Source organism: Buteo buteo, chromosome 27, assembly GCF_964188355.1.
Source record: "Buteo buteo chromosome 27, bButBut1.hap1.1, whole genome shotgun sequence".
In the NCBI taxonomy this organism is placed as follows: Eukaryota; Metazoa; Chordata; class Aves; order Accipitriformes; family Accipitridae; genus Buteo; species Buteo buteo.
This window is the reverse complement of record NC_134197.1, coordinates 4,394,965-4,421,872: the sequence shown is the minus strand read 5'-3', so window position 1 is coordinate 4,421,872 and position 26,908 is coordinate 4,394,965. Positions and strand designations below refer to the sequence as shown.

Genomic DNA, 26,908 nt, shown 5'->3' with positions numbered 1-26,908 from the left:
TGCTCCACCCAGCAAGCAGCCTGCCAGAGAGCATGAGTCTCCCAGCCTGAACACAGGACTCCCTCCCAGGGAAAACCAGGAGGACAAAAAAAGCTCCAGGCATCTGGTGCAGGGAGAAGAGGGGACACTGCCCCATGGCAGGGTCTGCAGACTAGCCAAAGGACCCTTAGCTAAGGGAAAAGCCAGCTGCTTTGCACATTTATGGCACCACTACCACCCTCCCGCTTGCTTTCAATCCAAAGCTAGTCATACTACCCTGCTAAGGAGACTCAAGTCAGCATTTCAGAAGGTGCAGTTGGATCCCCACTAAGCCCAGCTCCTCCAGCAGCTCCCTATGGCCCACACCAGCAGTATCTGGAGAGCTCCAGCCAGGGCAGCCGTGGAGACCTGTGCAGGTTTGGCAGGCTCAGTTCTTCCCCATTCTATCGCCATGAGCCATCTGGCTCGCACACCAGACCACCCGCAGCACCAGCATCCACCCCCAGTCAGATAGCTGACCTGCGCAGCCTGGCAAGGCTAGATCAGAGCATGTAGTAACTGTCAAGAAGTGGCACAGAAGAAAGAAAATGAACAATCAACACCAGTCAAGCCTCTATGGTGTGCACTTTTATTTGAACTGGTCTTAAGTCAGTGTACAGGTAGCCCCTCCCTCCCCCACATACTGGCACCACTTCTCCTAGACCCTGCGGGGGACTGTAAAGCCTTCATTCACATCTATCACTGGGGAACACAGCCTGCTTGCTTGACAAATCGAAGAGAAAAAGGATCAAGTGTGTTTTGTTTTTAAGGCGGAAAGATACAAAAAGACACTTGTTGGGTTACATAATTTACAGACAAGCAATTATAACCTAACACCAGTAACTGGCATGGGCTCCCTCCGAGCTCAGCTGCTGCCTTCACAGAGGCGAGTAACTTCCTGTAACAATGCATTATAACAATATTTGGAATGACTATTAAAAAAAGAAACAAATGTACAATCAAAGTCCTCAGATGCATTGTAGAACTTTGGGGGCGTTCGCTCCAACATGTTTCATTTTAAGACTGCTGCTGACACCTTCACCATTCCAGTTTTTTAATCCTGAGTCAAGCGCCAAAAAAAAAACAAATAAAGCCATGCCAATCTCATCTTGTTTTATGCGCATTTATGGGTTTCATTTCATCACAAGGGTGTGGGTGTTGGTAACAGTCCGGTTTAGAAGCATTTGCGGTGGACAATGGAGGGTCCGGATTCATCATACTCCTGCTTGCTGATCCACATCTGCTGGAAGGTGGACAGGGAGGCCAGGATGGAGCCTCCGATCCAGACAGAGTACTTGCGCTCAGGTGGGGCAATGATCTGCAGGGAAGAGGAATCGGTCAGATGCACAGTGTCATACTACACTCACTGCCCATGCACGGCCCTGCAAGACGGAGCTGCCTAATTCCCTTATCTAGCCTTGGCCAAGATACCCTGAAGTCCAAACAGGCTTAAAAGACACCTCACACATCCACCTCCCTCCTCCCACCTTTGCAGCCAGTATTTACACTAATCCCATTATTCCTATGGTTGGGTAGATGCCATCTTGTCCAGAGCAAGGCCATTAAGGCCACACCAGACACAGAAGTATGTTTCTATCTTTTTTTTAGCAGGAATTAAGCTTACCCCCCTCCACCCACTCTACATTTCAGCATTAACAGGGGTGCCGAGAGGTTACCCTGACTCCATCCTACCTTGATTTTCATTGTGCTGGGTGCCAGGGCTGTGATCTCCTTCTGCATCCTGTCAGCAATGCCAGGGTACATTGTGGTACCACCAGACAGCACTGTGTTGGCATACAGGTCCTTACGGATATCCACATCGCACTTCATGATGGAATTGAAGGTAGTTTCATGGATACCACAGGACTCCATACCTGTGAGGAAGAAGCAAGTCTCCAGTCAGCAAGGTCTCAGACACAGCCAAGGAGGCCTGAAGAGCTACTATGGGCAACCAAGAAACCAGCAGCCCCTTCAGTGGGAAGGCACTACAGAGCCACAGCTCTGACAGGCTCAACCTCCTGTTCTACTGTCCCAAGTCCCTCAAACAAACAGCTTCAGGCTGTGTGGAAAGCGAGACTAACTGGTGGGACAGCACAGAGCTTGCTATGGACCAGCAATAATACAGTAACTGGCTGCCATGGTCTCCCAGCCACCCTTTACAGAAAGGAACATTGAGGGGCACAGGGTATCCTAGAAGAGTTGGACTTACCCAAGAAAGATGGCTGGAAGAGAGCCTCAGGGCACCTGAACCTCTCATTGCCAATGGTGATGACCTGGCCATCAGGGAGTTCATAGCTCTTCTCCAGGGAAGAGCTAGAGGCAGCTGTGGCCATCTCCTGCTCAAAATCCAGGGCGACATAGCACAGCTTCTCCTTGATGTCACGCACAATTTCTCTCTCGGCTGTGGTGGTGAAGCTGTAGCCTCTCTCTGTCAGGATCTTCATGAGGTAGTCCGTCAGGTCACGGCCAGCCAGATCCAGACGGAGAATGGCATGGGGAAGGGCATAACCTTCGTAGATGGGCACAGTGTGGGTAACACCATCACCAGAGTCCATCACAATACCAGTGGTACGACCAGAGGCATACAGGGACAACACAGCCTGGATGGCTACATACATGGCTGGGGTGTTGAAGGTCTCGAACATGATCTAGGGAAAGAAAAGGAGGGGTTGAGTCAACAGCAAAAAACAGGGTTCTCGCTACAGGTCTACACCAAATCCATGCAAGCGGTTTTACTTTTGTCCCTAGATAAGGCTTCTCTCCACTCCCCCTCGAAGTCCATGCTCAACTTGCCTGGTCTCCACCCACACCTGCCAGCTCAGAGCCTGAGCAGGGACACCACCACAACAGACCCATCCGCATGTCACAGCAAGGAACAAAACAAATGCCAAGTAAACTACAGTACAGTCACTCAAGGCTGGTAAATGGATTAGTGTGTCTAGTCAGAAACAGCAGTTAGACAAGTTGCTAGTTCAGTCTCAGAGAAAGCCAGCTTAGAAGAGCAAACAAAACCTGTCAAGGTCCAGCAAAGAGGAGACTCAGGTCAGGAAAGGAAAACCCTGTAAAGATGGCAAAAAGGGAGAATAGTGGTGAAGGAGGAGAGAGGACAACATGGAAGAGGAGAGCTGGCCTGCAGCAACATCTGCTGTAGCTCCAAGCTCCAGAGCTTTACACACCTGTGTCATCTTCTCTCTGTTGGCTTTGGGGTTCAGGGGAGCCTCTGTGAGCAGCACAGGGTGCTCCTCAGGGGCTACTCTCAGCTCGTTGTAGAAAGTGTGGTGCCAGATCTTCTCCATGTCATCCCAGTTGGTGACAATACCGTGTTCAATAGGGTACTTCAGGGTCAGGATACCTCTTTTGCTCTGGGCTTCGTCACCAACATAGCTGTCTTTCTGGCCCATACCGACCATCACACCCTGCATAACAAAGAATAAGCAGTAAGTACAGCTGAAGGGCAAGCCGCACGGGATGGATAACCTGCTTTTCCCAAAACAGGGTCTCCAATTACTGCCCCCACCCTATCAAGAAAGGCATTTGGCCAACCGCTCCAGCACACGCTGCACAAAAGCTCTGCAGGAAGCCATATTCCCCACCAGTTGTGTTGCAGCGCAGAAGCCTCTTGTGTTATAAAGCCAAATAAAAGGGCTTCTTGAAGCTCAATGCCCTCTAGGGGAACTGCTTCCACTGAGAACTCCTCTCCTTTGTCCCATTACCGGGCACCCCAGCCACCTACCTGATGTCTGGGGCGACCCACGATGGATGGGAAGACAGCACGGGGGGCATCGTCCCCAGCGAAACCGGCCTTGCACATACCGGAACCATTGTCAACAACGAGCGCGGCAATATCATCATCCATGGCTGGCTGCGGAACAAGAAGAAAGAGACATGAGCATCACCGGTCACCCACCACTCACCGAGCCCGGTCCCCACCACGGCGGGCGTGGAAGGGAAGGCGATGCCGCCCTGGACCTTCTTTCCCCCCACCCATTTCCTTCCTGCCGGAGTCACCGCTTCGCCCGGCGCCCGCTAGAGGGTGCGACGCCTGACCAGATTTCGGCGCTGCACGGATTTGGGACAAAGGAAGTCCCTGCGCCCTCTCGCATTATTACCATAAAAGGCAATGGATGGAGAGCGCCACGCCTCACCGGCCTCGCCCGCCACCAGTTTTTTTGGGGGGGTATGCCGGTGGCCACGCCCCTCTCCCCCCCCACCCGGCAGGGCGTGGCTGCCACGCCCCAGCGCCCCGCCGTGTGCCCAGCCAGCGGGGCTTGACGCCTCGCCCGGGCTCCGCGCTTCCACGCAGCACCCGTGGGTCGTGCCCGGTGCTCGCCCTGGTTGCAAAGGGGCTCCTGCAGCCTCGGCGGGGGGGGGGGGGGGAAGCAGTAGCCACCTCACCCCACCCGCTAGCCAAAGGTGAAAGGGGCTCTGCCCCACCGACCGGCGGCAACACGGGTGGGATTAAAGCCAGGGTCTTATGCAATTGCCGCCTGCCCCGAGGAGGGCGAGCTCAGCTCCGCCACCTCCGATTTAATCCGCTGGCATGGCAGGGGGGGGGACGGACGGGGAAGGGGATGGGGAGGGGACGACGGCGGCAGCTGCCGGCACATGTGCCAGCCCGACACGGGGCGGCCCGCCTGCACAACGGCACTGCCGCTACCCGGGCACAGGGGGGGCTTTCTTTTCCCCTTCTCTCCCCCCCCCCCCCAGCTTTGCGTGCAGCTTTTGTTCCCATGCAACAACCTCGGGAGGGGGTGCCGCCCCCCAATTCCCGTGCAAGAAAAAGCCACCGGGGCTCTTTGCATGTGCCTGGGGGGGGTTGGGGCTGCGCCCCTCCCCAACAGGGGACAACGCCCCCAGGCCCGACCGCGGACCACCCCCCCCCCAAGTCCCCCCTCCCCGACGATTGGGGGCGGGGGGGTGCAGCGCCGAGCAGACAAAGCCCCGAGCCCCATTCACACACACACACCCCCCCACCGCCCCGCGTCGCTCCCGGGGACACAATAGCCGAACCGCCCGCTCCCCCCAACGCCGTGCACGGCCGCCAGCAATCCTCTTACCGAGGCGGATTAGCCCCACGGATAGCGGGGGGGGCGACCCCCCCCCCTCCCACGCAAGCAGCACCCCCAAACTATTATTAAAGCGCCATCTCCTTCTACATCCCTTAAAATATTTACAGCGGACCGGACTCCCCCCCCCACCCCCAGCAAACAAAGGGAGCGCCGGGAGCGAGCACGCCATCTTCCACCAAGCTTCATTAAACTAATATATCGATAATAACAACGATTTACCGGCGGAGAGAGAAGACACCCCCCCCCCCCCCTTCCTCCTCCCCCATTTCCCTCCCCCGGTCCCGCTCACCTTCGGGGAGTTGGCGCGGTCGGAGCGAGAGCGGTGGCGGGAACGGGGCGCGCGCGCGCGGGAGGCAGGCAGAGCTCGCAGCGGCTCCCGCCCGCTCCCCGGCTCTGTTTTTATCGGGCCGCCGCCGCCGCCGCCTCGCCATAAAAGGAAACTTTCGGAGAGCGCCCTTCTGATTGGCCGCCGCCGCGCCTCCCCGCCTCGTACCGGACACGCCTCCCTCGGCCCGCCGCGCCCGCCCCGCCCCGCCCCGGGCCGGCGCGCGCGCGGCAGCGCCCCCCCCCCCCCGCCCGCCCTGCAAAAAAAAAAAAAAAAAAAAATATATTGGGGAGGGAGGGGGGCAAAGCAAATTCGGGGAGGGATGGGGTGCGGGTGTTGTGGGTGCGATCCCCCTTAGTTTCACTCTGCTTTGCTGGGGAAGGGGCCTGTTGCCGCTGTGCTCGGCCCCCCCCCCCCCGTATTCCTCCGGGGGTCGCGGTGGTCCGGCAGCCCCCCCCCCCGGGAGGGGAACCGCCGCAAGCCTCACACAAAGCCCCGGTGCGGGAGGAGGAGGAGGGGGGGAGCCGGCCTGTTCACCCCCCGGGCTGTTTGGGAGCCGGGGGGGCAGCTGCAGCCCCCCCCCAGGAGGAGAAGGGGGTAACAGTGCGGGCAACGTGCTGCAGGACCCCACTGCCCCCCCCCAGGGTGGTTTTTTTTGGGGGGGGGGGGGGCTCCTGCCTGCTCCTGCCTCCAGTGCTGCCCATCGCCCAGGCCACGGGGCGGGCCGGTGGTCTGCACCCCCAGACAGGGGGCAAACACCAATAACTCCCCCCCCAAAGCGTGTCCCAGCTTGGAGTGGGATGCGGGGCCAAGTTCGGTGCTGATGTCAGCAGGCAGCGGTGACACCGCACGGCTCCTGCCAGGCCTTCGGCCCTTGAACCCACCCGGGGAACGTCGTGGCCGCCGCCGGGCACCGTTAAAGGCCGTTGTGTCGCGATACCTGGGAGAAGGAAACGTTCCACCGGCTCCCGCTCCGATCCCGAAGGGAGCCAGGGGGTCCCGGTTCCTGCTCCCCATCCTGCCCCGGGGTTCGCGGTGACCGCCGGAGCAGCGGTTGGGTCAGATTTGGGCAATATTTTGTTTCTGTCCTCTTTGATCTAAAGCTTGCCGGAGAGGGAGACGTGGCTGCTCCTGCCCGGGATTGCTTTTCTGCAATTCCCTCTTTGGCTGTTACGATCAAATATTGGTTGGAAATAAAGGCGAGGGCAGCATCGCGGCAGGCAGCGGCGACAAGAGGGCTTTGCGCCTCCAGAGCGTTGTACGAACGCGGGCTGATTAATCAAGTTAATTAAGCAGCCCTGTAAGTAAAGTAGCAGCAGCCACTCGCAATCTGTTGCCGGTTGGAAGCACGCAGACTTCGGTGTGGGGACCTTCAACGTCTAATCTCTGTGGTTTGAAAACAGCAATGATGGGGAAAAAAAAAAGAAAAATTAAAATCCCCAGAAGAAAAAAAAAAATATGCTAAAAATGCTTGTCCTCCACGGGACACCCCTCGCCCAGCATCACGGTGGGGGGAGCCAGCTCTGCCATCAGGGTCTTGCAGCCCACACCAGCAAGTTCTTTGTCACTGGGGAGCCGCAGAGACCACAGTGAGGATGAGGATGGGGCCTGGAGGATGGGGGTCCCTCCCCAAACCACCAGCTGCCCTCCCCAGCGTGGGGTCTGGCTTGAGGGGAGGACTCAGGCGTGATTTCTCCCCCCCATCCCCAAGCATTGCTCCCTGCTGCGGGACAAACAAAGGAGGAGAGCAGCAAGGAGAAACCTGCAAAATCCTGCTGAAATGGAGATTTGCAACTACCTGGGGGGGGGGGGGGTGTGTGGAGGGGGATGGGAAGAGTTGGGACACCGGGTATGGATGGGAACACCAGGAGCAGCCCTTTTCCATGGGAAAGCATCCCCTTCCCTGGGAGCACCTTGTCCGGGAGCTGGGTGAAGGTGCCCCAAAACCCAGCACCGTGGCTGCTCCCGGATGGGGGCTGCGGAGGGGATGCTGTTGGAGAGCCAGGAGCCCTGGGGGGGGGGGTCTGCTGGACCACCCCAGAACTGTGCCTCATCCCTCAGGGCAGAGGTGGCCGTGGTGATGGACCTGCCCTGCCAGGCCACCCTGGGACCATGCCGTCCCCTCCACGGTCGTTCCCCTGCCACCTCGCGTGAATCGTGGAAGATCTCTGGATTGCAGCTTCCCTTGCAGTAAAATGGGAGTCATCGCTGTTAATTACCTACCTCACGGGGAATTAATTAATGTTGGCGCTCCGCTTTGAAAAGGCTGATTATTAATTAGAAGATTATACGTCAAATAAGGGGAGCCACAAGGCATGGGTACAGCTGATGGCCCTTGCGGGTGTAAACCGTGGTCCACAAACGCTCTGATAAGGGATCTGCGGGAAACAGCAGTGGGAAGAAGTCCTCCGATAGCACTGGGGTGACAGGTTTGGGATGGGGAACATCAGCGGGAGGTCAGGACCAGGTGGGGTGGCCACTGTGACTCACGGGGGTCTTGGTCAGCCGGATGGGAGCGCAACAGAGGGACGGGATGCTCCTCTCCGCTGCATTCCGGTGAGGCGGTTGGGTGGAGCGGGGCTGAGGAGCCACGGATGCGAGACAGCCCATTAGGCAGGGAGGGGAATTACTGGGCAATTAGCGTCTCTTGATTATTGGCCTGAATCAGAAAGCAATCGATCCACCAGCATCCGGCGGGCAGTAACACCGGCCCCGCGTCTCCTGGCTTTCGGGGGCGGTGGGATTTGGCCTCAGTGGGGATGGCAGGATGTGGCCCGCAGCACACGGTCAAGCACCACCGCTTCCTCCCAGCCTGAAGACACTTTGATAGCAAAGCCACCAGCCCGTCACCGTGTTCACCGCCCAGACCGTGCACGCTGTGACGGACCGAGCCGGCTCTGCTGGCCGTGGCTCGGGGCTCTCCTCCCGTCTGCTCCCGGGCTGATGCAAAAACCAAGAGGAGAGAAAAGGGAACTTAGCAAAGAAGTCCCCCCGGCTGTCGTGTTACCCTTGGACAAACATCGCAGGCTCCTGAGTTTCCCTGTTTTGCTTCACTTCTCCCTGCTTGTCCTTGGCGCTTGGCTCGCCCCAGCTCCGGACAAAACTATCCGGGGGAGGATTCTCCTGCCCTTCGCTGGCTGATATGGCCAGGCTTGAATTTCTGCACTTTTGGGACAACACGTGAGCTCTCCTTTCCACTCGCTTCTTCCAGCCCTTCCCCTACAGCAGGAGCCCTTTGCTCAGGCAGGGATGGTGTCTGCTGCACATTTGGAGAGAGGAAGGTCAAGAGGGGGGAAATAATCCCAGCAGCTTTTGGGGCTGGCTTGAATTTCTGCACGTCCCCTTCAGCTCCTCCATGGCTGTCCTCACCATGCACTCGGGCCTCCGGTCTCTCCCTCCTGCTGTCGTGACAATGAGAAAAGAGGTGGAAGCTTCTGAAACCAGCCCAGTTGATTTAAATCACCCTCCCGCAAAAATCACGGACGTTTTTCGGAGCGCTGCCTTTCTGCTCCCTTCCCACTCCCCAAGGGGAACAGGGAAAGGTGCTGGCCACATCCCCTATTTCGCAGGCACAGGGACCATCCCAGAACCTTCCTCTTTTTCAATTCACTCCTTGGAGCTGCAATGGGAATTTGCAGGAGGTAAAATCTAAGCGGGAACCCCAAGCCCATGTCCCTCTTTGGAGATGATCAGGGGCCTCACCGCAGCCCCCACCTCTCTTTTTACGGGGACACCTTCAGCGTTAAAACCTGAAGCAAAACAGCACCTGACATTTTCCTGACTCCAACAAGCTGCAGATTCTCCTCTCCCCCTTTAAGCATCGCTCTCCACTCTCGTGCATCCCTCCCCGACGTTCCTGCTCCTTTGTATTGATCCTCAAGCTCTCTGATTTATCAGTGCCTTTTGCGGAGAGAGATGAAAGCCTTTCCCTCTGCAGACCTCCATGTGCAAGAGGCCATTCTCCCCTGATCTGCTGCATCCGCATGGATGGGCTAACAGTGCATCCACACCTATCCACACCCAAGGTAAATCATTATATCGGATCATGCTGGAAAACTGTATAAATTCACCGCTTTCTATCTTCGGGCCACCGATAGCCAACCTGTGCCAGGTTTTGCTGAGGCTGTTGGAAAGGGCACAGCCCTGCCCAGGTAGCAGAGGTGGTAGAAGGGGACACGTGCCTGGTTTACAGCCTGCTGTACCTGATAACAAGACTTTGCCGGAGGGGTTGAAGCCCTGAGCAGTGGTTTTTCTTCACCCATTTCCCCAGCCGTGCCTGTCCTCGCTGCCTCCAGCCCCATCGCTCCATGCCTTTCCTAGCCCCTTCATTACGTACCCCTGAGCTGACCCCCGCACCAAATTTTCCAGACCGTGATGCTGGCCCCAGAGTCCCCCAGTCCACGCCGGCGGCAGGAGACCAACGCTTCATTCCCAGCCTTGCAGGCGGCCGGGTAAGAACCCATCAGCCGGTGCCTGGGCTGGACATCCCCTGCCCAGCTCCATAGTGGTCCCCAGCAGCCGTGCTGCCCTCTCACCCTCCCTGGGCTGAGCTGGCTCAGCCGGAGCGGAGCAAAGCCCTCCCTTCCTCCGCCGCTTAAACGTGCTGCTGGCGTTGTCTTGGTTGACCTTGACAGCAAGAGCTGGTGAGGCCCAAGCGTTGAATTGTTATTAGCCCAAGGTCATTCCGCAGCACAGCACGATTACGCCGGCACAGCCAGACCCCCCCGGGGCAATGCCGGACAGGCTCCCAGCTTCAGCCCTCCCGGCCACCCTGGGCATCTTTTGGGGTCCGCTTCTCTCAGGGCGATGGGACGGGTATAAACTAAGCCCTACGCTGGGCTCTTTCCCTGGGTGAAGAGTTTCTCCGCAGGGATTGAGAGCAGCGGAGCAGCCCTGCCCCTCCAGCCAGGCCTGGCATCAACTTCGGGGGGATATTTCCTCCAGCTAAAAACAGAAGGGGAAGCGAAAAAGCTGATTCTCCCTGGGCTTTCTCTGCAAGTCTAAACTCTCTGGCCCCAGCTGCATCACCTCCCAAACACCACTGAATGACCCCTCTGCTGCGATGCAGCCCCAGGAGGGACTTTGCTGCAAAGGATGCTCCCCAGGTTTTGGTTACTGGCCCTGGCAAAAGGCTCCCACACGTGTTACGCAGTGCAATGCCGAGCCGTACGGTGTATTTTCAACTGCTTCTTAATTACTTTGAGAATTGATTTTTCTCGGTCGCTGATAAAGGCAGGGAGGCAGCTGGATGGAGTTTTCCGCTCGTACTGTACCTAGGAAATGAAAAAGATCCTGGCCTACCCAAGCACGCCGGGAAATTCGCTTTGATCTCTGCTGGGCTAATGGCACTTTCCATCTGGGGGCTTCAAGCCTTTGGCAGAGGTCACCTGTCCCACCTCGGAGAGGGAGGGAAGAGCGCTGCCTTTGTTTTTGGTGTGGGAAACGGAGGAGCAGAGCGCGGGGATACCCGTTGCCCCCGCTCCGGAGGGCTCTCCCACCCGTGCCAGGTAATATAAAGCACTTCTGACTCCACAGGCAATTCTGCTTTGGGGCTGGGGGTGTAATCGCCCTTTATCTCCAGCAACGGGGATCACGTTGGCTTAGCTGTTAAATGGAAGAGAGGGGTCTGAGACAGCCGTGCTGCGTTGCTGTGGCTGGGGCAGCCCTGAGCGCCCGCAGACGGGGACCCCCACCCCTCCGGCAGCCCCAGACCCGCACCCAGCTCCTCCGCCGGCGGGCGCAGGGATGCTGGGGGAACGGACGGGTGAGGCGGGGTTTGCCCGTTCCTAGAAAGAGGGATGTGGAGGCATCCGCTGGAGCCGCTCTGGGCCCCGTCCCAGCTCCATCCCTGCCCGGGCTGGCCCCCGGCTCTGTTTGCACAGCCGGTGCTGAGCCCTGACGCAATCGGCTCGCCCCAGGCGGGGAGTCGGCGATGGAGGAGTGGGACCTGCTCTTGTCAATGCCCCATCCACTCTCCGAGCTCCTCCAGGTTAAAAGAAACCCTCAGGGGTGATTCAGCCTCCCACAAGAGCCCCCAGAAACAAAACCCAGCTGCCACCCGTCTCCCCCCACCTTGGCTCCCTGCCGGGGAGCGGGTGCAGGGGAGGAGGACCGGGAGGTTTTCGCCTGGTGCCAGGCAGAGCCGGCTTGTTTCTGGTCCCCATGGCAGGAATAAGAGCGGGGTGATGCCGCTCCCAACCAGCCCCTCTGGTCCAGCTTTCGGCGAAATCTGCAGCAAACCGGGGGCAAGCCGGCGACCTTGCGACGGTATCGTCCCTCCGATATCATCCAGCGACCACTCCGCACACAAACTGGGGATGAAAGGAAACCACCGCCACAAAGCCTGTGCGCAGAGGCACCGATCCCCACTGCATTTTATTACCCGCTCAGCCCATTGTCCCCGAAGTTTCCATCCCTCACTCGAGACAGTATTTCCGTGTGTGCTTTGTTTGGCTCATTTCACACATTCCTGCTGGCAGGAGATAAGATCTCAAGAGAAAGGCAAACGAAAGCCGTGGGTGTCATGTGCTGACTGTCCCTCCCCCTGACGCATTAAGGTACCTTGCCCCCTCCTCACCAGCTCTGACCTGGGACCAGCGAGGACACCCCCATGTCCATCCCACCGCGGGCTGGTCCGTGGGATGGAGATCTGGAAGGAGAAAGTGTGATGGGACTTGGGTCGTTTTGTGAGTTGTCGGGTCAGTCCTGCCGCCGAGGAAGAGGATGGCAGACCTCCGCTCTCTCCTGGCACCAGGGTCCTTTTGCCACCCTTGGGTGCCCTCTCTGCTGTCCCATGTGGGTGATGCATGCCCGGGTGGGCATTGAGCCCCTCTGGGGTGGTGGAGGTGTTATCGGCTCTGGGAAAATTTGAAAAATGCACTTAAGTCCCATTAAAACCTCGAGGGCTCGCAGGTGGCACTCACCAGAGCAATGGCACTGCCCTGGGGAACCCCCGCCTGCCCTGGCCCGAGCATCCCCCAAGGGAGCCCGTGCTGCCTTGTGCAGGTATGTATGAATACATCCCTCCCTCTTCTGGCCCCTAACAAAAAATGGGATAACAAAAAAGTTATCCCTATTCCTCCTCTCTTCCCTTCCCCACACCAGAGCCGGAGCCGTGCGGGGTTGCAGAAGTGGCTTCCAGATCTCCTCCATCGCTGGAGCTCCGTGGGCAGCAGAGGAAGCCAAGCAGATACGGGGGCCACCGGGGCCACGGTGGGGCTCAGACGGAAAAACGGGCTGAGACACGAAGGGTGGCTGCTGTGTCTACAGCTTCTTGGCCCAAGGAAGAGGCAAGCCAGCGAGCAGAAAACGAGGGAGTGATTTTCCTACAGGGGCTTTGCAGGAGCCCCCTTGGTCCCAATACCACTACCCGTGGCTGTGAGATAGCTGCATGGCACCTTTCACTCTCTGGGAGCCCTCGTTCTTGTTTTGCAAGAGCTCGGAGGGAGGGACGAGCAAGAGGAACACTCAGCAAACAGCTGTGGTGCTGGGAAAGAGGAAGCCTCGAGCACAGGGCAGCTCCGGCACAGCCAGGGCTCAATCCTGGTAACAGCCTGGCAGGGCAGGAGTGTCCCTGCTTTTGCCCTGGCATCACCCGGCTCGGGTCCCTCGCTCGGGGCTGGCTCGATGGGCAGGGGGGGCTGCTCACCCAGCCCCATGGGACCAGAGCCCCCTGCCCAGACTCTGCAAGCTCTGGGAGCAGGAAAGTTTTTCTCCTGCCCATCCAACACGGGGGCACATCATTCCACAACCAAACCCAGACCCCTCAGCTTTTCCCTCCGACACGGAGGTCGGTGAAAGGAGAAGACATGGGAAGGAGGGAGGTGGGGATGGCGAGGGTCCCCCCTCCTCGCCCGCGAGCACCCACCCCTCTCTGGGCACACGTTTTAATCAACGCAGAGTGACCGAGGGACCGACCTACCCAGCAGCTCCCAGCACAGCCGCCGGCCTGGGGACTTAAACCTTAAATGGCAAAACCTGGCCCTGCCTTTGGGTAACCAGCCGGAGAAAGAGGCAGTGGAAACCGAAAACCAGAGAACAGCTGAGGCCCACGGCTCCCCCCTGCCCCGCATCGCTTCATAAACTCTAAATTCACCAGGAATACACCTTAGAAATGATCCCCTCCCTCCTCCGCCCCGTCCGAGCGGTGGGGGTGCCCTCCAGCAGGATGGGTGCCCCGGATCATCCTGCACCCCATACCTGGGGCAGGCACGGGAAGGGAAAAAGGTCCCTGTATTTCCCCTCCCTTGTGCATCAGCTCGAGGAGCAATGACAGACAACCCCCCCCAGCCCTGACACATTCCGTTGTTTTTTTATAATAATAAGTTAATAATAAATAAAGTTTAATAATAATATAAGTTAATATTTTGCATATTAACTTCCAGCAGATGCCAGGGCACGAGTTGCTGAAGTGCTGGAAGCCTGTGCTTGCTTCCAAGATAGATAACTCTCCACGCTCAGCAGTGAAAATTTTTCTGAGCTCCCAAAGTCTCTGTGTACTGGGATGGAAAGGAGCTTGGATGCTCACTCGTCCCCTGGGGATTTGGAGGTGCCCCCTCAAATCCAGCTGCCCTTAAAGGAGAGCCACCGATCTGCCAGCAGCCTGAGCCCCTCTGCAAGGCTGATGTTCTCCATTGGGTTATGGGCAAGGGGGGGGTGTCACAGTGCAAGACAAGCCCACCAGCATCATGAATTTCCTCCCATAAATCACCAGTCCTACTTAATGAACCCTGCGCTGGTGACCAGCGTGTTGGGAGCTCCCAGTATTTGCTTTGGCCAGTTTATTGGCCATCCCGTATTTTTTTTTTTGGATAAGCATCTTTCTTACACTTGGTCTAATCACATCCTGATAGCAGGCGGGCAGCGGGCTGTCAGCAAGCTGCTCCCAGCTGATGCTGGGGTGGAGAGCAAGGTCCTTTGCCCAGCTGCTCCCATGGATTCACATCCCTGGGATGGGACAGACAGCCCGGAAAGCCGCGCGATCCCAACGCCAAGACTCGCTGCGTTACCATTTCCCAGCACGTTTCTCCGTGAGCGCTCTGCCAGCAGACTTGTTAGCTGTGACATCTCATTAAAGCAACCGTCCTTGGGGGAATTGGCTTGCACGCAGGAGCCCTGGTTTTGGTGTTGCCCTTTTCCTCCCCACCTTCAGACGGGAGCGAGGACCGAGCGACGGGAGAAGACCCGTCTGTTGGGATTCGCGCAGCAACTCCCCTTGCTGCGAGGGAAAAATCTGCAAAGGGAAAACTCTGCAAAGGGAAAGTCAGAAGTCTGCACACATCAAAAAGAAATAATCTCAGCAAAGTCACGATTATTTAAAAACCACACAGACAGTCACCTCCCTACAGCTCTCACCGAGCCTGCGGAGGAGATGGGTTTCTCCTGTGCCAGGACCAGTTTCGGAGCTCGCCAGCCCAGGGCGGATGGAGCTTCGCCCGCCAGCCCCGCTCTGTTGCAGGGTCCCCACCCCGGCCGGCTTGGGGACGGGGAGCCGCAGCACCCACAGGCCCTGGACCGGGAGCGTTTCCTCCTGGAGAAGAAGTATGGAAACGACCTGGAAACTGGCTCTGGGTGGATTTAATCCCGTCTGATTTCCTCTTCTGTGAGCTTCAACCATGTCTTTTGAAATTCTTTCCGCTCCTAAATAATAAGAGATGGTTCCAGCATGGGATACGCTCTTCTTCATCAAATAGGGAGGCACCAGCCCCTTCATCTCCCTCTGCTACAGAAGTCCGGAGGCTTAAGTTAAATAGGACATAAACATCCCTGTTGGGTAGAGACCTAAATCCCATAATTCTAAGCCCAATTTTACACAACAAAACAGGGCGCCAGGGGACCAGCGGAGTGACCGATCCCTGCAGCCATCCAGCACTTTGCTGTGCAGGGTGGTTGATTTTCACCATTAAAAGGGATGCCACCACCAGCAGTTGACTGTTGTCCTGCATCACCGGGTCAGCTCCGAGCCGCTTCCCATTGCTCAATCTTGCGGAAAAATCACATAAAATCAGGCTCCGAGGATGGGGACCCCACAGTCTGCATGGGAAGGGTTTCCTCACCCCTAGCCCACATCTCTACCGCTGACGGTTCAGCCCAGGATTTCTGCCATTGGTAACTGTGGCCACAGAGGAAAAGGTGGTCGGTCCCTTTCTTTCCACCTTACCCAGTTGTATCCCCTCTAACTTCTTTTCTCCAGACAGATAAGGGGAAGGGAAGGTTCCCTGCGGCCCAAGCGCTGGGGATGCTCAGCACATTTCTAAGGCTTTTTCCAGCCCATCGCAGCTGGGTCTGGAGCTCAGGAGTCCCAGCCCACCTCCACCCTGCCTTATTTCTAATATTTCACACGCAGCGGGTCTGAGCATGACCAGCTCAGCGAGGAGAAGAAAAACAAAGATGAAAAAGCTTTCTAAGCCCCTTCACCCTATCTTTTTCAAGCCTCAGAGGAGCTCAGCCCCTCTCAGCGTGAGCTCTTGGTCCTGGGAGGACCTCATCGTCCCTCCAATGCAGACAGCAGAACCAAGCCATAAAAAAAAAAAGGACTCCGAGCCCCTTCTCCATAAATTTATTCTTTTGCCGGCAGCTGTCAGGAGCAGTCATGCTGCTCAAGGAGGTCGGATGGTATTTTTTCCCCATGGGTTGTCTTGACCCAGGGTTGAGGGAGCCCTGCCCTCCAGCCAAACCCAGCTCCCATCAGCTGCAGCCGGGCTGGGTGCCTGTGTGGCTGTGGGGACCGTCCCTCGTCACACCGTTCCCACAGTCCCAGCCTTCGAAGGTTTCACCTTTTCTGAGGCGGAGCAGTACCTAATGACAAGTGAAGGATGGTGCCACACCTGCAGAAAGCCATTTTTGGAAGGGCACCTGGGGAAGAAATGATTCCCATGTTGCTGCTCTGTAATTAGCATTAATTACTGGGGCTTGTGAAACCTCTTCCCCATTTACTCCAGGCAGCACCTGACGGAAACTGTGGGAATCCCGTCCAGCTGAGTCAGCCGGGAGCCGGGGAGGGGACGACGGGCCCCCGCGGGGTGCAGGGATGAGTCTCTGGGGTCCCTCCCTCTGCCCCCCATCCCATGGGGATGAGGTTTTGCCTGGGGGGGGGTTGCACGTCTGGTTAATACACCAAAGAACAGCCAAGCCTCATCCATCTCGCCCTTCCCAAGGAGGTGCTGAGTCCTTCTCCAGCTGGGAAACAACCTGGGACATCCCAGGGCTGGGGGGGGGCTTGAATGTGCTGCCCTTTAAAGCATCCTTGCTCCTCAGCCCTGCCTTGCACAGCAGAGCAAGAGGACTGTCCCCAGCAGCATATTTCCTTGGGTATTTGCCTCTACCCCAGCTCATTGCCTTCAGCAACACCCTGAGGTGTTATTATGGGCCGGGGGAAAATCCACCCCAAAAGCCTAACCCCAAGCAGCCGCTCCGTCACCACCAAATGGCAGGGTACCACTGCCTGAGTCACTTCTTTTTTTTTTCTTTTTTTTTTTTAATATTAATGATTCGAATGAATCAGGACATTTCATCATCCGGAGCTGCTTTGGAGTCATCTAACCCTGCCCCAGTGACTCCTCGGTGGCCTGGGGCTGGGGACACATCCAGCCTCCCCGCCACCCGCGGGGGGGGACCGGCTGCTGCAGCCTCACCCCTAAGCCGCCAGTGTTTGGCTTCAAAATAAAATGATAAAACAAGAGGAAAAACCCCTCCCCACCCGCAGGGGCTGTTTTCTCCCCAGCTCCTTGCAGCAGCTCAGGGTGCTCCAGCACCCTAGGGGGGGCCGAGGGTGACCCCAACCGCCACCCTGGGTGGGGGTCCCAGTGGCACAGGGCGTCACGATGGGGGTCCCAGAGGCAACGCCTGGGTGTCCCCCAACTTCCCCCACACCATCACTGCTGTGACCCCCCAGGGGTGGCCGCGGCCCCCATTCCCCACACGGGACCCCCGTCCCTCCCCAGGGACCCCGGTGTCCCCTTACCCTCCCACTTGACCTAACCTCCTGTCCATAAATGGAGAGGTTTGAGAGCCCGTCCCCAGGGTGGAGAAGGAGGAAAAAAAAGGAGAATAATGCCAAGAATGCAGGACACACCACGAAGAGCCCAGTCCTGGCCCCCCGGCGCGGGCTGGGGGCTACGGGGGTGGCCCCCCTGGGTGCTGGGGGAGCCCAGCCCCATAAGTCACCCCTGCCGCTGGAAGGAAAGGTGCTATTTTTGTTTCTCTTTCTCTGCATTTCTCACCAGCTGGGGGACTTTCCAAAGCTGGGCTGCCCCGTTTTCACCTCAGCCCCGTGGAGCCACCCTGGGGTGCTGAGCAGTGCCCCCCCCCCACCCCCAGGGGGTCCCTTTGCAGTGATGCATCCCCTGCAATGCCGTCGTATTGCAGCAACGTGTCCCTGTGCGGATGATGCCCCCCCACCCCTGCGGCAGCATCCCCTTGCAGCGACGCATCCCCCTGCAGAGACGTGTCTCCCCACAGCCCCTGTCCCCTTCACCCCCCTCTCCCCCCAGGACCCCCAGCCTGCGGGAAAGCCACGCCACGATGGACGTGGGATGGAGACGTAACCTTAAAGGTGGGTGGCACGGAGGGTGCCAGCCCCCACGCACCCCCGGCTGGCACCGCGGGCCAGGCCTCCGCTCGGGGCCAGCGTCCAGCTCCTTAAAATAGAAAGCGAAAACATTCGGGTGCCCAGTCCGGATGGGGAGATGGCGGGGGGGGGGGGGTCCATCCCTGCCTCCACCGGCCGCACGCTGTCCCAGCGTCTCGCCACCCACCCTAGTCCCCAGCCACCCCTGTCCCCAACCCGGCGGTGCCCATCCCCAAGGTCAGGGTGGATCCCTTTTGGGTTCTCTCGGGGAAATTGCTCCAGTGGCTCGCTCAAATCCTCCATAAAAGGAAAAACAGCCGGCAGGTAGCACTGCCAAACTTAGTCATCCCCAGTCCGGCAGCGCTCACAGCTCCGTCAGCAGCAATTTCCTCTCCGCACGGGGCGGGGGGGACAGGGAGGAACGGTTTTGCTTCGGCAAACGCCGTGCCGAAAGCACCCTGTGCCGGCTGCCGTGCACCGCGCTTGGCCGAAGGGTGCTGCCGGACTCGGTGGGCTTGGGGAGATGCTGCCGTGGTCCCGCACAAGATCCACGGGGGAACCGCGCGCCCTGGGGCGAGCGGAAAGCTTGGCGTCGGGTATAGTGGTGCCACAGTCGGTCAGGCACCGAAATCTCACTTTTTTCCAAAAACTTTGGTCTAGAGGCACCGAAGTGTAAATGCACCTGGGAGCACCTTGAAGCGCCTGGAGTTTGGTGGGTTTTGTTTGCTGCCCATGGGACAAGCTGCACGGAGCCCATCATTAATATAAAGGACCTCCGGCCCATCCGGAGCACAGGGACTGGATCCCAGTCCCATCCCGGTGCTGGGCTGGCTCCGAGGGTGACCCCCGAGCTGGCCCATCCTTCCATACCCAGCGCGGGACACGGGGCATCCCTGGATCCCCCCCACGCCAGCTCCTCCAGCCCCAGCTCTGCCTCCACTTCCCCATGCAGGAAGGAGGGCTGATCGCCCGCTCCTCCCCGCGGTGGTTTTTAACAAACCCTTGAGAAACAACCGGGGCCCAGCACCGCCGCGGCGGGGCTCAGCACCGCCACGGCTCGGCTCATCCCTGCCAGGGATTCCCCGCGTGATGCATTCACCCGGGACTCAGCGCCCCGGGGTGTGAGGAAGGAAGAGATATTTTCTTCCATATCCCCAGGGAGACAGCCCGGGTGTTGGTCCAGGTGATCCCGTCACCTCCGCACAGGGACACGGCAGTGCCCGGTGGTTCGGAGACACTTCTCCCGACCACAGGGTTGGGAGGGGATCAGGGTGGCGGCATCCCCAACCTGCACAAGGGGGCAAACACCCCAAAACACTCACGGGGAAGCCAAAGCGGCAAAAGGACAACTGCCAACCCCGCAATCAATCACCCCAGCAGTGCGATTTCAGCTGGGTTCTCGCTCCAAGCTTTCCCAAATCCTGGCTAAACAACCCCACCCTGGATGGGCAGCCCCAGCGGGCAGCGATCTCGTCCGCACGCTGACTGTCCACCCTGTCCCCTAAATTCCCCTTCTGCAACCGGTTCCCCGCATGGGGCAGAGGAACCGGCGGCGACCCCTGAGCTCACAGCTTTACTCGGGGAGCGAGACCCCCCCCCCGTCCTGGCCGTGCTCAGCTGGCACCGGCTGTTACAAGGCTTTTGTAGGCAGCCTGCCCGCCCCAGTAAATGATTCACCCCAGTAAAAAATGACTGGGGAAACGTTCTGTGATATCCCGCAGCATCGAAGGCGCATGCGGGGCCATGGGGTACATGAAGGGAGCTCCGAGGGGTGACCAGGGCTGCTTTGGGGTAGTTTGTGCTTTTCTAGTGCAGTTTTCCCGCATGCTTTGGTGATCGGGTCCGTGCTGAGGTCAGGTCCCTCCCCAGTCCCACCAGCAGGGATGATTCTGGGAGTATCATGCGGGGCAGGGGTCCGGGGACCCACAGCCTCTCTTGTCCCTGCGCTGGGTATCGCAATCTGGATGGGGCTGTGATGGAATAGCGGGTACACCATCGCTTCGTGAAATCGCAGCACGAGATGAACCAGCCCGAGCAATGAGGTTGGAGCCTGCCCTCAGTGGCACCGAGCCTCCAGCTTCACTGGCACACATCGGCCAGCACTGGGGCACCCAGTTCCCCTTGCTGCGATGCTCACTCCCACCCTGGGCTCAAATCCTGCAGCACCAGCTGCCGGATTGCTGCAAAATCCTGGTTTGTGTTTGGAAGCGATGCGCAAGAGCAAGGGATCTGCTCCTGGAGAGACGCAGCGTGCCCAGAGGGGATCACAGACACTCCTGTGGGGACCCGAGCAGGCAGCAAAGCCACCACGCTCACTCCCCGTAGCCGCTTTGTTCGTCTCCATATTGTCCACCCTGCCAAGGATTTCCAGAAACTGCAACACCCGTGCAACCCACTGCAAAGCACGGCCGGGCTGCTGGGTGGCAGTGTTGGGATGCACACTGCACTGCGCAGAGCTGCGCGCAGGGCCCTGCACGCCCGCTGCATGCAGGACTGCGCACGCCAACATGCACGCGTGACGAGATGCACACGGGATTGCGTGCGCCTCGGTGTGCGTGATCCCAACACACATGGAGTCGCATGTACCGACGTGCGCATGGGATTGCACGCACCAACATGCATGTTGCACGAGGAATTGCATGCACTGAGGTGCGTGCTGTGCAGGGGATTGAACATAGCCAAGTGCACGCTGCACATGGGATCGCATGTACCAAGGTGCACACTGCATGTGGGATTCCACACACCAACATGCATGTTGCACAAAGAACTGCACGCATGCAGCACATGGGATTGCACACACCAACATGCATGTTGCACAAAGAACTGCACGCATGCAGCACCTGGGATTGCACACACCAACATGCATGTTGCACAAAGAACTGCATGCATGCAGCACATGGGATTACACACACCAAGCATGCACACAGCACCTGGGATTGCATGCACCAACATGCATGTTGCACAAGGAACTGCATGCATGCAGCACATGGGATTGCACGCACCAACATGCATGTTGCACAAGGAACTGCATGCATGCAGCACATGGGATTGCACGCACCAACATGCATGTTGCACGAGGAATTGCATGCACCGAGGTGCGTGCTGTGCAGGGGATTGAACATAGCCAAGTGCACGCTGCACGTGGGATCGCATGTACCAAGGTGCACACTGCATGTGGGATTCCACACACCAACATGCATGTTGCACAAAGAACTGCATGCACACAGCACATGGGATTGCACACACCAACATGCACGTTGCGCAAGGAACTGCATGCATGCAGCACATGGGATTACACGCACCAAGCATGCACACAGCACCTGGGATTGCACGCACCAACATGCATGTTGCACAAGGAACTGCATGCATGCAGCACATGGGATTGCACGCACCAACATGCATGTTGCACAAGGAACTGCATGCATGCAGCACATGGGATTGCACGCACCAACATGCATGTTGCACGAGGAATTGCATGCACCGAGGTGCGTGCTGTGCAGGGGATTGAACATAGCCAAGTGCACGCTGCACATGGGATCGCATGTACCAAGGTGCACACTGCATGTGGGATTGCACACACCAACATGCATGTTGCACAAGGAACTGCATGCATGCAGCACATGGGATTACACGCACCAAGCATGCATGCAGCACCTGGGATTGCATGCACCAACATGCATGTTGCACAAGGAACTGCATGCACACAGCACATGGGATTGCACACACCAACATGCATGTTGCACAAGGAACTGCACACACGCAGCACATGGAATTGTACGCAGCACATGCATGTTGCACAAGGAACTGCATGCATGCAGCACATGGGATTGCACGCAACAACATGCATGTTGCACAAGGAACTGCACGCACGCAGCACACGGGATTGCACGCACCAACATGCTCACTGCACATGGGAGCACACACTGCACAGGGGATCACACACACCAAGGTGCACGCTGCACGTGGGATCACACACGCCAACATGCGTGTTGCACAAGGAATTGCACACACCAAGGTGAACGCTAAAGGTGAGATCGTGCATGCCAACGCACACATTGCACAAGGAATTGCGCACGCCACAGGTGGGCTTCCACACTGACCAAGGACCTCATCCAGCTCCAGCCCCCCCCCCCACGCTCTCCGCTCCCCACCAAGGGCCTTTGCTTTGTCCTGCAAAGCGACAGCAGTCCCTGTCCCATCGCCTCCAGTGACCCTCAGGGTGGCTCTGCGCTGGGCACCCAGTGCCTTCCCCAGAGCGCAGGAAACCCAATCTCCAGCCCAGTTTTTGGGGCGCACACCCATGCCGGGGGAACGGCTCCGCTCCCCCTGGACCCCAGCCCCACTTCATCCGGGATTTATTCCCCTTCTCGCCTCCATTTCCCTCGCACGACTCGACCCCCACCGCAGAAATGGGGCTGGGGAGGGGGTTACCAGCACCTTCACTAAAAGTTGGGGGGCTTCACAGGTGAACCAGACACCCCCCCCATCCCTGACAGCCCCACAGGCACCGAACCCCACAGCAGCCCCTGCCCACCCCAAAGCCGAGGGGCCTCCCGCCTGCAGCCGCCGCTGGTCCGGATACTGAGACCCGGGGCCCCTGCGTGGAGGTTTTGGGTTTCAGTGGCAGCCCCCCCTGCTCCGCATTCCTGCCTTCCCGGGGGCCTCCCTGCAGCCAGCCCGGCCGCAGGCTTACGGAGAAGCAGCAGCATCCCCCCCCCATCTCCCCATAGCCCTTCGCTCGTGGGTAAAGCTGGTTTGACAGCCCCCCCCCCGGAATGGGGAGCGAAGGCAGCGGTGGGATGGAGGGGGTGGGGGAGGCAAAAGACCCCCCCATCAACTCCCATTGCCACCAGTTTCGCACCAGCAGCCCCCAAGTTTGCCAAGCCGGAGGTTGGATCCGGCACCTCTTTGCAGAACACACGGGGAGTCACGCTCATTTCAACAAGGGGCTCCAAATTTCGGGCGTCATCCCCCCCGCCAACCGCCCCTCCTTGCAGGCCCCACAGAAAGGACGGCCTCTGTTGGCATCCCAGATGTGGCAAGCACAGCTGGGATCCCCCTGCCTCAGTTTCCCCATGTGCAAAACTCCCTCCAGCCTCACTGGGGCCCTATGAGGATGCATAGGAAGCCCAGATACTAAAGGGACATGGGCATGGATGTACCTAAGGAGGGAAATGAGAGGCTGCAAGGACTCCCAGGCTGTCCAAGAGCCAAAAATCCTGGTCTGGGACAATACTCCCTTCCCCCCTGCAGCCCTGAGCACCCCCAGCCACCCCCAAAAGCACAGCCTGCTCCGAGCAAGAGCAGGAAGGTTTTTGCTTGCCCCAAAGGCTCCCTCTGCTCTTCCAGCAGCCGTTGCCCACCAGTGGGTCAGTGGCCAAGGCAGCACGGTCCCACGCACCCAGGGCTGCTGCTGGGGGGGGGGTTTGCAAACACATGAGAAAAAGCAATGGGGAGCGGGATATCAAATCGCTCAAGGACCCAATTCACTTCTTCCCACCCGCTCCCCCATTTCGCAACCCCACGGCTCAACCAGAACCCCGTCCAAAAACAGAATAGGGGGGACAGTGCCCCAAGGAGGCAGAGATGGGTCCCCCCCGAAGCCCAGCACCCACGGGAAGCAGGGGAGGGCTGGGTGGGAGGTGCAGGGCTAATCCCCAAAGGCCCCATTCCTAATCCTGACTAATGGACTCTTTTCACCATCAACAATAGAGTTATCCATCTGGAAGGGGATCTCCTGGCCCAGGAAGGCACAGCTGGCAGGGGCCATGCTTGGGCTGGGAGATTTACCCCCCCACACCTCAAACCACTGCCTCCAGCCCCTTCCCTGGGCCAAAATCCCAGCCCCAGCACTCCCCGCTGCAGATACGGGTGCATGCACTGCTGCTGCCTTGCCTCCCACGCCAGGATGCCCTGATATCTCCACCAAGGAGTCAGAAAACCCGCTCACCTCCTCTCCAAGCCACAGACTGTAAAAGCCCCCCCCTGCCCCTCTCAGCCCTTTATAGGGATCCCCTGGGGCTTCCAGGCTGGCTCCTATTACTGCTCCTAATACTGCTACCTCGTCCTTAAAGAGATGGACCCCCCCTGCTTTGGGGGTGCCTGGGGGGAACCCCCTTGTCCTGTTGGGGCTTGGGCTTGGTTTCTCACCAACCCGAGCCTCACCCCACCGGAGGGGTTTGCACACAGACTTGTGCACCCATGGGTGCAGCCCCTGAGGGGACGGGGGTCTTGGCACCAGCATCCTGCAAAGGGTGCCCATGCATCCACTCCAAAGCCGCACCTCAAGCCTGCGGCAAGAAGCTGGGGAGGTGGCAAAAACATCAGCTGCCTCCTCCTCCTTGTTCCCCATCCTTGGTGGCTTCCTCCCACCCTGCTTGCCTTGTCCCCTGTTCTCGACATCCCTCCCCGCCGCCCTCTGCCTCATTTCCAGCCGCTCCAAGGCTTCTCCATCCCTCCGACGTCCTCTTCGGGATGCACCGTGCACCATCCCAAGGCGAAGCCGGAGCCACCGCGTTGCGTCTGATCGCAGCGGTGACGTGCCGGCAACGGGGACTGCCGTCCCAGCTTTTTGGCACGCTGTGGGTTCGGAGAAAGCAGCCCTGGGGATTCAGGGCAGTGCCATTCCCCTGCCCACCAAACCCTTCGGCAGCCCTGGATGAGGCCACGAGCAGAGGCGGCTCTGAGGCCGTGGCGTCGGGCACGGTGCACCGACCGTAGTGGGAAACATGGATCCGGCCACGACGGAGCGAGAAAATCAGAGCAGAAAGGAGCTGCTGTCGCAAGCTGAGTCACCTGCTCCGCCTGGCGCTGCCGAGCGGCTGGGCCCGTGTTATTTTGGAGAGCTGCGTGGGCAGATGCTGATAACACACTTTCTTCTTCCCTGCAAATTCTTCCGCCCTGACTCCATGCTGCAGCGGGGAATTAAAAGCGGGGACGTGCGCGTTGGGCGGCGGGGCTGGCGCTGAACTCTTCCTCTCGGCCTCCTGCTTTGGGGTCACGGCTGCGGCTTCAATGCCGACGGGTGCAAGCTGCAGGCGAGCGCTGAGCACGTGCACGCTCGTTGCACCTCCGGGCAGCGGCACCTCCTGCCGCCGCAGACCGACCCCACGCCGGCCCCGGCCGAAACCTCCACCCCAAAGCAGTCCGGGGGAGGAGGGCAGCCGGCATCGCCCGCTGCGGGAGCCTCCTCTGAAGTGGTTTTCGGGGCCAAAACTCACCGCCGGGCTGTGCGTGGGCAGCCAGCGAGAGGCAAACACGCTGTGACGCTGCCCGCGGGTCGGGTTTTTTTGTCCTTTTTTTTTTTGAAAGGCTGGAAAGCGTCCCCTGCTACCTGATTATTTTGGCCCGCAAAATGCCCTGCGTCTCTCATCTGCTCCTCCTGGGTGCTGCCGTGGGGTTATGGGTGCCTCGTGCCCCGGCAGAGCCCCCGAGGACCAGGCAGGGCGCTGGGTCCAGGACAAAGAGCATCGTCCCCGCCACCGAGGTTGATAACCGCTACACAAAAGGTCTTTTAGGCTTTCCTAATAAAATTCATTCTCCTGCTGGATGAACCAGCCTCCGGCCTCCATCCCACCTCCGTGAGGTCCTTGGGGAGAGCTGGAGGAAGGGGCAGGTTTTCACCTTAGCTTCTGATAATGTAAAAACCACACCAGAAAACAAGCTTGGGCAGGAAGAGAAGGGACAAAGTCCCAACCCAGACCCAGGACTGCCCGGCCATACGTGCTTTTCCGTCCACTTTCTTCCTTCGTTTGTTTGAGCCTTGCCTATGCCCAACACCCAAACTGCTCGAAGCAGAGTGCTTCGAGCATTTCCATCCCTTATTGCGCTCTGGATGCAATTAAATTAAGCTAACAGGATAAACCCAGCTAATAAAGCGCCGAGCAAGCAGCATGACCGGTACCATGACCGCTCCTGACGGCTGCGACACACGGGGACAGGTCTGAGCCCCGATGATGCTCCACTGCCATCCCTTGATCCCCGGGTCGTGGGGCTGAGCAAACCCCCTCGGGGCAGCATCCCATGGGAAAACTCCCCTGGGGGGCAGGATCCGCTGTTCCGTGCCCCTCTCTTAGGACTGCCCTTTGTTTTCCCTGGTGCTGCTGCTGCTTTTTTTTTTTTTTTTTTTAAATACTGCCTAATACAATTTTAATGAGGCCGGGGCGCCTGCCAACTGTCAGGACAGCCGCCAGAGAACCTCTGCTGAGCTGCCTGGCGGCATATGGCAGCGAGGCTGGGGCAGCCAGGCACCCCGGGGTGTCCCCCCCAATAGCCCCCAGCAGCAGCAAAGGACACGTCGGGGACCCCGGGGAGACGGCAGCCTCCAGCCACGGTGTCGGGTCCCCGCCTGGAGCTTGTTCCTGGCCCCGGTCCAGCGCTCCCAGACCGCCGGGTGGTTTTGGCAAAGCCCTTTATCCCACCGGAGAACGGCTCGCGGAGCTGCACAAGGTCACCCTGTCCCCCGCAAGGGCTCCCGTTGTCACCAAGCCCTGTCCCGTGCGGGGATGGAGATGGCTGGGGAGATGGTGATCACCTGGCAGCGCGGTCCCCAAACTCTGCCAAGCCCCTCCGCGGGGTGAGGGGGGTACCAGCGCTGGGGAGGGGGCTTCCCAGGCCAGCCTTGGCCATCTCGCAGCCGCTGCCGCCACCGCAAGGGACATCGAGACCCCCGGGACGTCTGTCTGCACGTGGCAGCGACACCGAGCCAGGGTTTGCGGCGCGCGGGGGTCCCGGGGGGAGCAGGCGGCCGTAAGCCCGTGTCCCCTGCGCTGCTGGGATGAAAACCTGCGAGCAGCCCCCTCGTAGCGAACCCCCAAAATCACTCTACCGAGGACAAGGAGGGCTCAGGCCAGGCTGGCAGCTATGCGGCTTGAAGCCAGAGGACAGCCGCGGTCCGAAGGGTGGTCCGGACACGCCGTGACCCCACGG

General features: G+C 59.0%; 1 protein-coding gene across 2 annotated transcripts; it reads right to left on the bottom strand.

The window, feature by feature from the left end:
• Positions 1 to 584: 584 nt before the first annotated feature.
• ACTB (actin beta) lies at positions 585 to 5,488 on the bottom strand. 2 transcript variants are annotated; one of them, XM_075058267.1, is made up of 6 exons: positions 5,377 to 5,488; positions 3,752 to 3,880; positions 3,195 to 3,434; positions 2,228 to 2,666; positions 1,711 to 1,892; positions 585 to 1,336 (listed from the first exon to the last, which is right to left on the bottom strand). In XM_075058267.1, exons 2-6 carry the CDS (start codon positions 3,872 to 3,874, stop codon positions 1,193 to 1,195), a joined length of 1,128 nt encoding a protein of 375 aa, XP_074914368.1. In that variant the 5' UTR covers positions 3,875 to 3,880; positions 5,377 to 5,488; the 3' UTR covers positions 585 to 1,192. The 2 variants fall into 2 exon arrangements, with proteins under 2 accessions (XP_074914368.1, XP_074914369.1); XM_075058268.1 differs by lacking the exons at positions 3,752 to 3,880; positions 5,377 to 5,488 and adding an exon at positions 3,031 to 3,077 and having other exon boundaries at positions 3,195 to 3,287.
• Positions 5,489 to 26,908: the final 21,420 nt, after the last annotated feature.

Excerpts from the sequence above, each read along its gene's own strand:
- ACTB (XM_075058267.1), bottom strand. The coding sequence starts at position 3,874 with ATGGATGATGATATTGCCGCGCTCGTTGTTGACAATGGTTCCGGTATG. Across the intron at positions 1,893-2,227 it reads CTTCCAGCCATCTTTCTTGG|GTATGGAGTCCTGTGGTATC; the intron begins GTAAGTCCAACT and ends TCTTCCTCACAG. Across the intron at positions 1,337-1,710 it reads CCAGCACAATGAAAATCAAG|ATCATTGCCCCACCTGAGCG; the intron begins GTAGGATGGAGT and ends TCTTCCCTGCAG.